This window comes from Chiloscyllium punctatum, chromosome 52 (assembly GCF_047496795.1).
Source record: "Chiloscyllium punctatum isolate Juve2018m chromosome 52, sChiPun1.3, whole genome shotgun sequence".
Taxonomy (NCBI): domain Eukaryota; kingdom Metazoa; phylum Chordata; class Chondrichthyes; order Orectolobiformes; family Hemiscylliidae; genus Chiloscyllium; species Chiloscyllium punctatum.
Window position 1 is genome coordinate 22,099,835 of NC_092790.1, and position 13,946 is coordinate 22,113,780.

Sequence of the window (13,946 nt, forward strand, 5' to 3'; positions counted from 1 at the left end):
AGGCAATACTCACTGGCAGCGGCAGTGAATTTACAACTCATCAGATCTTCAGTGGTGCAGGATTTATTATGGTATTATAAAAATACATTCTTTGTGCGATTATAAACATGATTCATGATCAATGATCAAATCCCGGGCTCTACACATTAAAAGACAAAATTAATCGGCTAGCTGTCAGGGTCTCCTCTCTTTCCCAGATGCTGTGGGTGGCTCTTAAAAGAGCCTTTGGGTTGTCAGATTCGAGAATGGTCCCTTCACTTTTTAGCGGGCCCAGCAGCGGCGGATTTCTTGGGCAGCAGCACGGCCTGGATATTAGGCAGCACCCCGCCCTGAGCGATGGTCACCCCTCCCAGCAGCTTGTTGAGCTCCTCGTCGTTGCGCACGGCCAGCTGTAGGTGCCTGGGGATGATGCGGGTCTTCTTGTTGTCCCGGGCCGCGTTACCGGCCAACTCGAGGACTTCAGCCGCCAGATACTCGAGCACCGCAGCCAGATAGACCGGCGCTCCGGCACCCACACGGTCAGCATAGTTGCCCTTTCTCAGGAGTCTGTGAACACGGCCCACCGGGAACTGCAGGCCAGCCCGGGATGACCGAGACCTCGCCTTATTGCGGGCTTTGCCCCCACTGCCCTTTCCTCTTCCAGACATTGCCACAATCTCACAAGCACTGACCCAGAGAATGCTGCAATCCGCCCACATTGCGGCCTCTTATACCTTCGGTGGGGATTGGGGGGGCGCCCATTGCTGATTGGTCACATTGTTCACCATCTCCTAATGTTGGTTCAATTCCCAATCAGGTTTCTGCTTCATTCGCCAACCCGGAGAGGGCTCGGGGTGGTGGGAGGAACCTCCCAGCCCCACATCGTCAACCGCTTTCTTTCCAAATTGAAAAGCCCGCCAATTTAAAGAAAGGAAAATGTTTGAGATTGAGAAATCAGCTCCAAAATATTGAGGAAGTTTCACAAAGAATAATTCCTAATCCTATATGTTAATTTCCTTTCAGAATAACAATGTAGACTTTACACGGTCTCTGTCTCCCCCATTTGCCCACCCACATCTATCCTTTTCTGATCTTGACAATGGGTTTTTGAAGCTGAAACTAAACCGGCGAAACACTGCAGTCTGCAACTTGTCTTTTCACTTCACGTTTCAATTGCACCCACGACATGCTGACAAAACAGCACACAACGTTCTTCCGGCTCAGCGGACCAACTGGAAACACCGTTTTTAGATTCTGTTTTAAAGTCTTCCTCCCTTCTTGCTGGAGATTAGATTCAGCAAAAGCACCACAATTCCCATTTCAGTCCGACACCTGTCTTGGTGTTATCTCGGTTCACTTTGAAATCCTCTCACTGACAGCTGGAGGAATGCTTTTTATTGCAATTCTGAAAAAAAATCCATTCAACCCGCGCATTGGAAATGAAAATAAAATGCAGATGTTCAAAGGCATCTGTCCGTGGGACTGAAAAATGTGGGCGCTTATGTTTTGTTTGCAAGGAGTGAAGTTAAATGTGAACAATCCACCTCGGCGTTTTAGTAACTTGAACAAATAAATGAGAAGTGACTCTGGGGTTTAATCTGCTGTCTCTCTACAGACAAGGGAGAAGTTGTTGATGAAGGCCTCACCCCGTCCACCCAACACCCCGCCTCAAGAATTTACAATTTCATTTACGAGTATTGCATTTCCATGTCGGGACTTCTGACATTTCTCAGTTTAATGTGAATGTCTGTTAACCAACATCTGTTCGCATGTTATATCCATGTCACTCTGTAACTGTCGAGGCCTTATTTGGTGTTAACACAACATCTGTCCATTGAGGCTCTGGTCCTCTGTGTAACAGTCAATTACTGTTACTTCACGACGGGGTTTATTCTGTCTCCATCAAACACTGGTGGAAGTGGTCAAACTTTACACGGTTTGGAAATATTCCTGCATTTTGTGCCCATCTGTTCCTGGGACGTCCAGTATTTTTGTTCACTCTATTTCAGTTTTCACATATCTGTCAGTATGTTACTGGACAGTAACTCAAACCTTCTGAAGTGTAACTTCTTGTTTTACTGTACAGGGGTCAGTCATTGATGTAAGGATCTGTTTCAGGTCATATCTACAATTGGGCACATGACCGTCTTTGGGACAGTCTCAGACCTCCCACCCTCCAAACCCGTAAACTATGAATATCAACTTCTGCGAGTTTACATTGTGTTTGTATTTATAAATGCAGCACATTGTAGGAGGCAGACCTTATACATTGACATAGAGTCACAGAGATGTACAGCATGGAAACAGACCCTTCGGTCCAACCTGTCCTTGCCGACCAGATATTCCAACCCAATCTCGGCCCATCTGCCAGCACCTGGTGTTCCACAGTGGTCAGTATTGGGGCGACTGTTGGTTGTAATATACATAAATGATCTAGAAGAGGGCATGTTGGTATGATCAGCAAGTTTGTAGATGACACAAAGGTTGGTGGAGTGGGAGAAAGCATAAGGGACTGTCAGAAAATACAGGAGGATATACATAGAATAGAGAGTTGGGCGGAAAAGTGGCAGATGGCTTTCAATCCAGACAAATGTGAGGTGATGCATTTAGGCAAGTCTCATTTTGGAGTGAATTACACAATGAATGGAAGAGCCTTGGGAAAAGGTGCGAGGCATGAAGAGAGATTGAGTAGTTTAGGTTTATTTTCACTGGAGAAAAGCAGATTGAGGGGGGACCTGACTGAGGTTTACAAAATCATGAAGGGTGTAGACAGGGTGGATAGAGACAGGCTTTTTCCTAGGGTGAAGGATTCAATAATGACAGGTCATGCTTTCAAAGTGAGAGGTGGAATGTTTAAGGGGATACACGCGGCAAGTACTTCACACAGAGGGTGGTGGGCATTTGGAATGTGTTGCCAGTAGAGCTGGTAGAGGCAGGCACGGTAGATTCATTTAAGAAGTGTCTGGACAGATGCGTGAGTAGGTGGGGAGCAGAGGGATACAGACACTTAGGAATTGACCGACAGGCTTAGACACTACATTTGGATTGTCTCAGGCTTGGAGGGCTGAAGGGCCTGTTCCTGGGCTGTATAATTTTCTTTGTTCAATATCCCTCCAAACTCTTCCTATGTCATAAAATCCTTACATTGTGGAACAGCCATTTTAACCAACAAATCCACACCGAACCTCTGAAGACCATTTCACCCAGACTGATCCCATTGCTCTATCCCTGTAACCCTGCATTTTCCCATGACTTATGCACCTCACCTATTAATGCCTGAACACAATGGACAATTGCCAATTCACCAAACTTGTACGTCTTTGGACTGAGAGAGAAAACTGCAACAATTAGCAGGAACACACTCAGTCAATTGACTGATGTCTTTTGTTTATCTGAAGAAATAAAAAGAAAATAATGTTTCTTTTCTGCTTTATAGGGAAGAGCAGTCACTATCAATATTATAGAGAGCAGCAGTTATACAGACATGGAGTCCTGCAGTATGGAGACAGGCCCTTTGGACCAAACTGGTCCACGCTGACCAAAATGTCCATCCACACTAACCCCATTTCCCTGCACTTGGCCCATATCCTTCTCAACATTTCCTATCCACGTATGTGTCCAAATGCCTTTTCACTGTTATTATTGTTCCCAATACAATCACTTCAGCAGGGAGCTCATTCCACATGTGTACTACTGACTGTGTAAAATGTTGCCCCTCAGGTTTCCTTTTATTCTCTCCCATCTTACCATAAAATGATGCCGTCTTGTCCTCGATTCCCAAACTCTGAGAAAATGGCTTACTGCATTCACCCTATCCATGCCTCTCATGATCTTATACTCCTCGATAAGGTTTCCCACACTTTCCTACCATCTCAAGTAAAAAAGCCCTAGCTTGTCTGATCTCTCCCTAATGCCACCTTCTGCAATGTCACTGCTGTTGTTACACTTGTTATGTCAGTTTCTCGTCAATAGACAGTCGTATTATATTCTAACAATTTATTGCTTTGAATTTCATTCTGTCACTGGCAGTTCGTTGTTTTCAGTCTTGTTTTTACTGAGTTTCTGTCAAATCACACATGTGAGCAAGCAAATGTCTCAACATCTAAGTTTCTGATGAAATACATGGTTAATGTTTTTTAATGTCATGGAGACTTGTTATTAAATATGTCAGTATGTGATCTGTGAGTACACAGATATCAGGAAGTTACAGTAAAAATGTATGGAGAATGATGCTTCCTCTTTCTGTCATGCATTGTAGAGTATTTATGAGATGTTGAAGAGGTTTTAAGAAGAATGAATGATCTTTAGGTAAAAAGAAAAATGTCACTGATTAACAGTATAAAGTTAAAAATCACACAACACCAAGTTAGAGTCCAACAGGTTTAATTGGAAGCACTGGCTTTTGGAGCACTGCTTCTTCATCAGGTGGTTGTGGAGGACACAATTCCAAGACACAGAATTTGTAGCAAAAGTTTAGTGTGATGTAACTGAAATTATACATTGAAAAACACCTTGATTGTTTGTTAAGTCACTCTTCTGTTACAGTGACCATGACAGTTTCACTTCTTTCTGGTGTAAATGCCAAAACTTTTTGTAAAAATTCGGTACCCATAGGCAGGACCTCAACAGGGACCTTGGGTTAATGTCACACTACAGGTGAGCAACATTGCACTTTCCACACAGGGACACTCCAACACACACGCTCCTTTACACACACAGATACGCACTCCCAAACTCACACATGCTCCCTTTACACTCACACTCTGTCTCACAGACACTCACAACACACCCAACCACCACCCCCCCAACAACACAAAACCCATATGTGCATATGTGTTTGTGAGGCGAATTTAAAATTTGCTCAAAAACTGAATGGATCCATGTAAGACCTTTTAAACTCATTTTTTAGATTAGAATCAGTCTAAATATTCCAACACAGAAAACACAACACAGGGGGCGAGCACCTTCATCATCTTATCTGGCCTGACACCAGTTCCCCGGAGAATATAACTTTTAAAAACAAATTTTGGGATTTACATCGAAAAGAAGTGAAACTGTCATGTTCATTCTAACAGAAGAGAGACTTAACAAATAATCAAGTTATTTTTCAATGTATAATTTCAGTTACATCACACTGTAAACTTTTGCTATAAATTCTGTGCCTATCAATTGTTTACTCCACAACCACCTGATGAAGGAGCAGCGCTCCGAAAGCTCGTGCTTCCAATTAAACCTGTTGGACTATGACCTGGTGTTGTGGGATTTTTTTAACTTTGTACATTCCAGCCCAACAGCAGCAGCTCCAAATCATTAACAATGCATCCAGAGTAAGGGACAGAGTTTAGAATATGAAGCTTTCTATTGAAGAAAACAATGTGAAACTTGTTGATCTTGTTATATTTCACAGCCAGCCGTTAGTGCTGGTTGATCAGCTGAGGTAAAGGATCGATAACCATAAGTCTTTTTTGAACAGACAGTTATTATTTTGTTGACGTTTCTGTCTTGTTGAAGATCTCAGAGCAGAAAACCATCACAAAATTCAGACATTTGTGGTATTTTCAACTGCCTCTGTGTATTCTGTCATAAGAAATGATCACAAATTGCTCCAGTTATGGTTTGAATCACATGTTCCTGCTTGCTGACCATACCCAGAGACTCCCTTATCTAATATAAAAAAAGACATATGGTTATCAAGTCTTCACCTCAGCTCATAAACCATCACCAACGGCTCGCTGTGAAATAATAACAAGATCAGCAAGGTCCACATTTCTTTCTTCGACTGAAAGCCTCATATTCTAAACGGTGTCCCTTACATTTTGAAAGTTTGTCACTGACAGCACACAGTAACATTTACAGCATTTTGCATCCGGGCAATACTCGTATGAAGATTTGAAAATAAAATGTTAATCAGTGACATTTTCCCAGCATCTACTGCCCAACTCCCTTCAGAAAGTTCTCTTTTCCCCGAAAGGTCACACATCCTTTTTCAAACCTCTCCAACATCCCCTAAACGTTGTTTCAATTCCCAAACTGGGAGCTGGTGTATTCCCCAATCCGGAGAGGACACGGTGAGGAAGGCGGAAGCTCCCGGCCCCACATCATCAACCGCTTTCTTTCCAATTTGAAAAGCCCGCCAATATGTCATGGAAAGGTGAGACTTGAACACAGAAGAATGCACCAATACTCGAGTTCATTCTCCTTTAAAAATGTAGACTTTACACAGTCTCCCTTTCCCTCATTCCCGAGCCCACTTCAATCTGCCCATTTCTGATCTTGAATGGGATTTTCTGAACTTGAAGCTCAGCGGAAACAGAAAAGGCGCCAAACACTGCAATGTGCAACGAATCCTTGATTTCCCATTTCAACAGCACCCGGTTATATTGATCAAACATCAGATAACGTTCTCCGGCGTGGGCGCGTTAACAGTGAACACCGCCTTTGGAGAATATGTTCAAGTTGCCCTCCCTATTGGACTCGATCAGGGCTCAGTAAAAGCTCCCCATTTCCGATGCCAGTCTTGCTGCTGTTCTGGTGTTATTGCAGACCATTTTAAAAGGCTCTCACCGGCAGCATTTATAACATTCTGCATCCGGACAATACTCACATGGAGATTTGGAAATACAAACCAAGTCAAATGGGACGGACCGGGGGGGAAACATTTTCTTTGTTTGTCGGTGGGTGGTTTGGTTTCCCGGGAGTGAAACTCGGGGTTTATACCCCACAGGGACCGTTTGTTCCTGAACTGATCGAGTAACGCGGAAGCAGCTGAGAAATGTCTGTGGCTTTTAACATGATCTCCCTCCCCGGGCAGGGATTACAGGATATACAGGAATATATCGGAGAATAAGGCGCGCAGAGGGTCGGCGGGCACTCATTCATTGACACAATATTCATCAAACCCAAATCCCGTGGAGACATTAACCGTTCCATCCCCAGAACTATACTGGTCCAGCTGTTTCAGGGAAGGTGGAAGGTGGCCCTTAAAAGAGCCGTTGGGTTTTTGTTGTCACTCCAATGCTGTCCTTCACTTGGAGCTGGTGTACTTGGTCACCGCCTTTGTACCCTCCGACACGGCGTGCTTGGCCAGCTCCCCGGGCAGCAGCAGCCTCACGGCGGTCTGGATCTCCCGGGAGCTGATGGTACTGCGCTTGTTGTAATGGGCCAGGCGGGAAGCTTCCCCCGCGATCCGCTCGAAAATATCTTTGACGAACGAGTTCATGATGTTCATGGCCTTGGAGGAGATGCCGGTGTCGGGGTGAACCTGCTTCATCACTTTGTAGATGTAGATGGAGTAAGCTTCTTTCCTCGGCCGCCTCCTCTTCTTGATCCCCTTCCCTGCCGACTTCTTGACCATTTTCTTAGCGCCCTTTTTGGGGACTGGCTGTGGTTTCTTCTCATCACCCATCCTGCCGCTCACTTTCACACACAGTGTAAGGGGAAAGGGGGCTCCGAGCTCGCCTTTTCTACACTGAACACCTCTATTATGCTAATGAGGGATGGGGAAGGCCTGCTTCCTGATTGGCTGCCTTACTGGAAATATTCACCTCGCTGGGATTGGTTCATGTGGGACACGATGCTGACCTGCAGAGAATCCGAAAATGTGGATCTCTCAGGATCTGCAATGACATGGGGAACACAGACCGAAGTCTTGGGCAGGGATCAACCTCCGAGCTCACTCTAAATTGTGAGACCCTCATACCGATTTATCCTGCATCTTTTAATGATGGCTCTCTTTTCTCATCCATTTGATCACTTCTGATGTCAAGTGACAAAGTGCAGTACAATCTGACAGGGAATGTGTTTCTCTTCTGGAAATGATAGAACTACTTGACAATTGCAGTTTGTGTGTTTCTTGCTCTACACTCTCTGTAGATTAAGGACATTCTACCAGCATCGAATCGGTCAACCCCCTTCAGTTTCCTTTTCCCCTTAAGGTTCCACATCCTTCTTTAATTCTCCAATGAGAATAGGCCCAAACTATTCATACATTCCTCACAATAGCTGCCAGCGTGTGGAACACTGTCAGTTTTACTTTGATTACCTCCATGAATAAAAGGGAATTGATGTATTGTGAACTGTGTCTTTTATTTTCTGCTGACCACATGAATTTTAATATAGTAATGTCCAATAAACACGCTTGGCAAAAAGAGAAATTCAATAAAACAGATGATTACTTTCAGTGTCGAGAGTGTAGTGCTGGAGAAACACAGCAGGCCAGGCACCTTCCGAAGAACAGGAGAATCGAGGTTTCGGGCAGAAGCCCTTCATCAGGAAGCCCTTCCCTTCCTGATGAAGGGATTATGCCCAAAATGTCAATTCTCCTGCTCCTCGGATGCTGCCTGGCCTACTGTGCTTTTCCAGCAGTACACTCTCAACTCTGATCTCCAGCACCTGCAGCCCCTCCCTTTCTCCAGATTTGTTTCAGTTCCTGAGTGTATATTTTGGATGGTGATTCAGTCTATCCATCTTCAAAATAGTGCGAGTGTCAATGGGCTATAAATGGTGAAATGTGTTCAGATCCAGCTAATATGTACCTGTCAGTCTCTACAATGTAAATGTGGGAGTTTATTTACCAGCCTGTCCCAGTCAGTTTCTGATCTGTTAATCTAAGAGTGTCAGGAATAGTCTGTACCCATCAGTTTCTGGTTTGTTAATGTGCCAATGTATTTATCAATATGTCCCTGTCAGTTCCAGACAAGGTAAATGTGAGAGTGCCGTTATCAATCTCTGCCTGTCAGATTCTGCTGTGTGAACGAGACTGTCATTTTCAGTCTATGCCTGTCAGGTTGGTCATGTGAACAAGTCATGGTCAATTAATGTGTCCCTGTCAGTTGTTGGAATACAAATATGTGAATGTAGTTATCACTCTGTCCATGTCACTTTCTGCTGTGTGCCTACAGGTATGTAGTTATCAATCTGTACCTATCAGTGTCTGCTCTGTGCATGTTGGTGCATTTATCAATCTATTCCTGCCAATCTTTCCAATGTAAAAGTGAATTTATCAATCTTTCACTGTTAGTTTTTGCTCTCTGAATCTGTACCTGTCAAAGTTTACGTACCTGGGAGTTTATCTGAGTTTAGGTTTGATCTGCCCCGTCAGACTTTGTGTGAATCTATAAATGGAGTTACCAATCGATACCTGTCAGTTTTTCTTGCTGAATATGTGTGTGTGTGTAATTGACAGTCTATTCTCGACCAATTCCGCTGAGTGAATAGGAGAATATCGGAAGCAAATATTCCTGTCAGACTCTGCAAAGTGGGTAAGTGAGTGTATGGTTATCAAATTTCCCTGCCAGTTTCTGCTACGTGAGAGAGGGTGTTGTTATCAATCTGTAACTGGCAGTGTTTGGCTTTGAGAATGTGTAAATACATTTATCAGTCTGTACCTGTCAGATACATGTGAGACTCTATTAAATGTTGAGTGTCTTTATCAAATTGTACTTGCCAGAAAACTTTCTCTGCATATACCAGTTAGTTTTTTCAATGTGAATTTGTGAGCACACGTTTGAATCCATCTCGACCAGTTTCTATCAAGTCAATATGAGAGGCAGTTACCAATCTGCACCTCTCAGATTCTGCTCTGTGAATTTGAGTGTAGCTAACAAACTGTATCTGTGAGTTAATGTTACGTGAAAGTGGGACTGTTATTATTGATTTGTTCCTGTGATTTTCTGTTATTGACAAGAGGAGTCTAATTACCAATCTGTCCCTGTCAGTGTCTCTTCTGTATATCTGAGAAAGTAATACATCCTTTCGTGTGAGAGTTTGCGATGTGAATGTTAGTGCACATATCAACCAACATCTGGCAGTTTCAGTTATTAGAGTGAGTATTGCTAACAGTCAATTACCAGTCAGTTTCTACTTGGTGAATATATGAGTGTATTTATCAATCATTCCTTGTCAGTATCTCTCTTGTGAATATGTGAATGAGGTTATCAATTTATAAAGCTGTCAGTTTCAGCTTTGTCCAAATCAAAATAAAATTATTAATTTCTTCCTGTCAGATTCTGCTTTGTGAATACAGTGCAGTTATCAATCTGTCTTTGCTATGTGAGCATCCAAATATAGTTATCAACATGGACATGTCAGTTTTCACAATGCAAATGTGTGTGTTTTCGCAACTGATGCATGACTGCAGTTATTAATCTGTGCCAGTTAATCTCTGTTTGCTATATCAATATGTGAGAGTGGATCTGTACCAGTCAGTTTCTCTTATGCGAGTGTAGTTATCAAATTTTTCCTGTTAGTTTCTGCTTTGTGTAGTGATTAATCTATACATGTCAGTTTCCACAAGGTGAATTTGAGAGTTGTGTCATGCGTATGTACCTATCAGACTCGAATCTCTGAATACATCAAAGCAGGTATCGTGCTGTGCCCGTCAGTTTCTGCTCTGTAAATCTGAGAGTGTAGTTATTAATCTGAACTTGTCAGTTTTGGGTATTTGAATGTGTGTATTTCTCCTATTTGACTATATCAACTTAGTTATCATTCTGTCACGGTGGAGGCTAGGGAACTTGGGGAAATAAATATTGATGTCTTCAAAACAGTATGCATGACAGAAAAGAAGGTCCTAGAGGTGTTCAAAAAAAACACAAAGGTGACTAAATCTCTGAAACACCATCAAGTATATCTCGGGATGTAGTAGAAAACTTGTGTTGATCATTTCAAAAAATGACATTCTGTTTTCTTTCTTTTTTGTAATATTTCAGAGGGAGGATCCCTGTCAGTTACTGCAATATGAATGTGTCACTGTGGATATCAAACCTGTACTTGTCAGTTTGTGTGTGAATATGTGGGTGTAGTTATCAATCAAAGTGTCTGCAATATCAATTACACTGCCATTATCAGTCTCTACCTCTCAGGTTTGTGATACATCCATATGTGATTTTAGTTATCAATCTGTACCTGTGTCGGTTTCTGTCATATCAATGTGTGGGTGTCGTCATCAATCTGTCCCTGTCAGTTACTGCAATGTGAATGGGTGACTGTAGTTATCAAGCTGTAACTGTTTCTGCCATGTGAATATGAGCGTAGTTATCTTCAGTTTCTAACACCAAATGTGTGAGGATAGTTGTCATTCTATACCTGTCAGTTTCTGCTTGTCAATGTGAGTATAGTTATCGATCTGTACTGCTCGGTGAAAATGTGAGGTGAGTTATTCATGCAATGTGACACTAGGAGTATTATGGTTATTAATCTGTTCCTGTCAGGTTCTGCTGTGTCAACATGATACATTTGTTATCAAACTTTCTCTGTCAGTAACTACCATGTGAACACTGAGTATATTTACAATAGACAATAGGTGCAGGAGTAGGCCATTCTGCCCTTTGAGCCTGCACCACCATTCAATATGATCATGGCTGATTATCCTTAATCAGTATCCTGTTCCTGCCTTATCTCCATAACCCTTGATTCCACAATCCTTGAGAGCTCTATCCAACTCTTTCTTAAACGAATCCAGAGACTGAGCCTCCACTGCCCTCTGGGGCAGATCATTCCACACAGCCACCACTCTCTGGGTGAAGACGTTTCTCCTCATCTCTGTCCTAAATGGTCTACCCTGTATTTGTAAGCTGTGTCCTCTGGTTCGGCACTCACCCATCCACGGAAACATGTTTCCTGCCTCCAGAGTGTCCAACCCTTTAATAATCTTACATGTCTCAATCAGATCCCCTCTCAGTTTGTTTACCAATCTGTTCCTGTCAGTCTCAGCTCTGTGTATCTGAATGTGCAGTTACAGTTATTCATCTGTAACTGTCAGTATCCACAATGTGAATGTGTGAATGCATTTATCAATCTTTCTCTATTAACTTCTGTGTTGTAAGTATGTGAATGTGCTTCGTAATTTGTCCCTGCCAGTTCTGTTATGTAAGTATGTAAATATAGTTACCAATTTCTCCTTTTCGGTTTGTACTATGTGGTAGAAACTATACTCAACAATCTATATATACATGTTTCTGCAATGTGAGCATGAAACTACAATTATCGATCTTCTTTTGTACACTTCTGCCCTGTGAATGTGTCAGTATAGTCATCAATCTGTACATGCCAGCTTCTGCTTTGTGAATCTGTGAAGTTAGTTATCAATCTCTGCCTGTCAGTTCTGCTCAGTTCATTTGTTTTGTGGAATGGATTGTGTCATGGAAAAGTGAAGAGTTTTCTCACTCTTTCAGTGCACAGTCTAACTGGGAGGAATGATATCAGGGGCTGTTCTTCAGGATGCCATCAGCTTTTCTCAGAGAATAGTGACATAATTTTGTGAATAATGCTGAGAAATGGATAGGTCTTACATTCTGATGTTAATGTCTGAGAGAAAGGGCAACAAACAAATAAACTGAATTGCAGCTGCCTGACCAAAGGGTTCCATCTACAGGAAAAAGAACTGGCGAGTTCACTTCATTGTTCTATTCTGTATATTATAAAACCCTGTTCAGTAGTGTGACGGTGCAAGTTATTAGCAATACTCTTATGATGCTCTTTGGTGGGAATGTCAATTGCAAAAGGACTTGTGCTTTCTGTCATACAGTGGGGAAGATTTAAACCATCCAGGTAAATTTAGCAGCTGTACAAAACTCTGGTGTGGCCACACTTGGAGTATTGCCTACATTTGGGGGAACCACATTATACGAAGGATGTGGAAACATTGCAAAGTGCACAGAGGAGATTTACCAGGACATTGCCTTCATATGAAGGCAAAGTCTTATGACGAACGGCTGGGAGACATGAAGCTGTTTTCATTAGAGAGAAGAACGTTAAGAGGTGACTTAAGAGAGACATACAAGATGATCAGAGGATTTGTTAGGGTGGACAGTGAGAACCTTTTTCCTCAGATGGTGATGGCAAGCTCGAGGGGATGTGCCTGAATGTGAATTAAATTAGCTTTAAATTGTGGGGTGATAGATATGGGAGAGATGTCAGAGGTAGGTTCTATACTCAGAGAGTAGTAAGAGCATGGAATGACCTTCCTCCAACAGTAGTAGACTTGCCAACTGTGAAGGCATTTAAATGGTCATTGGATAAATATATCGATGATAATGGAATAGTGTAGGTTAGATAGGCTTCAGGTTGGTTTCACAGGTCAGTGCAACATCAAGGGTGAAGGGCCTGGAATGGGCTGTAATATTCAATGTTCTGTGTAAAGAGAATTTACAAATTATAAGATTTGGCTAAATTGATCTTTCTTCATCAGAATAAAGGGTGATTATTTGATTGTATGGTTAATTTGAGGAAATGACATTCTATCTTCTTCCTTTTTGTAATATTTCGTTGGGTGGGGCAAGTGGGACTCTGTACAAGAATGAAGGGAATTTGGGAACAAAGTTACACAAAGCTTTTTTTAAAAAAGAAACTTATTGCTGGGTAGTGGGAAAACATGGTTTCTCTGCCTGCAAGGTGAACAAGGTGAGAATTCTGTTGAGATAAAGGAGGGGTTGGCAGCTCCTCTCCTGCCATGACACACTTATTGAAATGGAATGCTGGCTGAATGGGATTAGGTGCTTGTTTTTGAAAAACATTTTGTATGCATTCACATCTGTTTCCTACAACGGAGATGGATGTACACTGTTATTAGTCTTTGTACCCTGTGTTTTGATATGTCGAGTGTCTCTGGGACTCAATCTGAATCAGTCAGTTCTTTTGTGTATGTGTGTGTGCTCAGTAATGATTCACTAATTGTCATATTTGGCTGTTGAAATGATGTAACAGTGTGATGTCATTATCTTTCTGGTTTGAGAAACTTAAAATGCCCTTATTAAAAACAATCTTGATTTACTCCCCAATTATGTACTTTAGACAAGGAGTCAGCCTATAACACTTCAAACACGGTGTGAATGTTAATGCATTATGAATGATATTAATTAGAAGTGGGAAGACACCTATGGAGAATGGAGAGAAGAAAGAAACTTGTCATTCCACGGTTGTGTCTGACTATTTGTTTGGATAAGTCTCTAGAAACTGAACTCAATCTA

General features: G+C 42.2%; 2 protein-coding genes across 2 annotated transcripts; both read right to left on the bottom strand.

The window, feature by feature from the left end:
* Positions 1-90: 90 nt before the first annotated feature.
* LOC140470949 (histone H2A-like) lies at positions 91-724 on the bottom strand. Its single transcript, XM_072566875.1, has one exon. It carries the CDS (start codon positions 696-698, stop codon positions 255-257), a length of 444 nt encoding a protein of 147 aa, XP_072422976.1. The 5' UTR covers positions 699-724; the 3' UTR covers positions 91-254.
* Positions 725-5,491: 4,767 nt separating this feature from the next.
* On the bottom strand, positions 5,492-8,168 carry LOC140470951 (histone H2B 1/2-like). The gene has a single exon (XM_072566877.1). The coding sequence runs from the start codon at positions 7,382-7,384 to the stop codon at positions 7,004-7,006; it is 381 nt and encodes a 126-aa protein (XP_072422978.1). The 5' UTR covers positions 7,385-8,168; the 3' UTR covers positions 5,492-7,003.
* Positions 8,169-13,946: the final 5,778 nt, after the last annotated feature.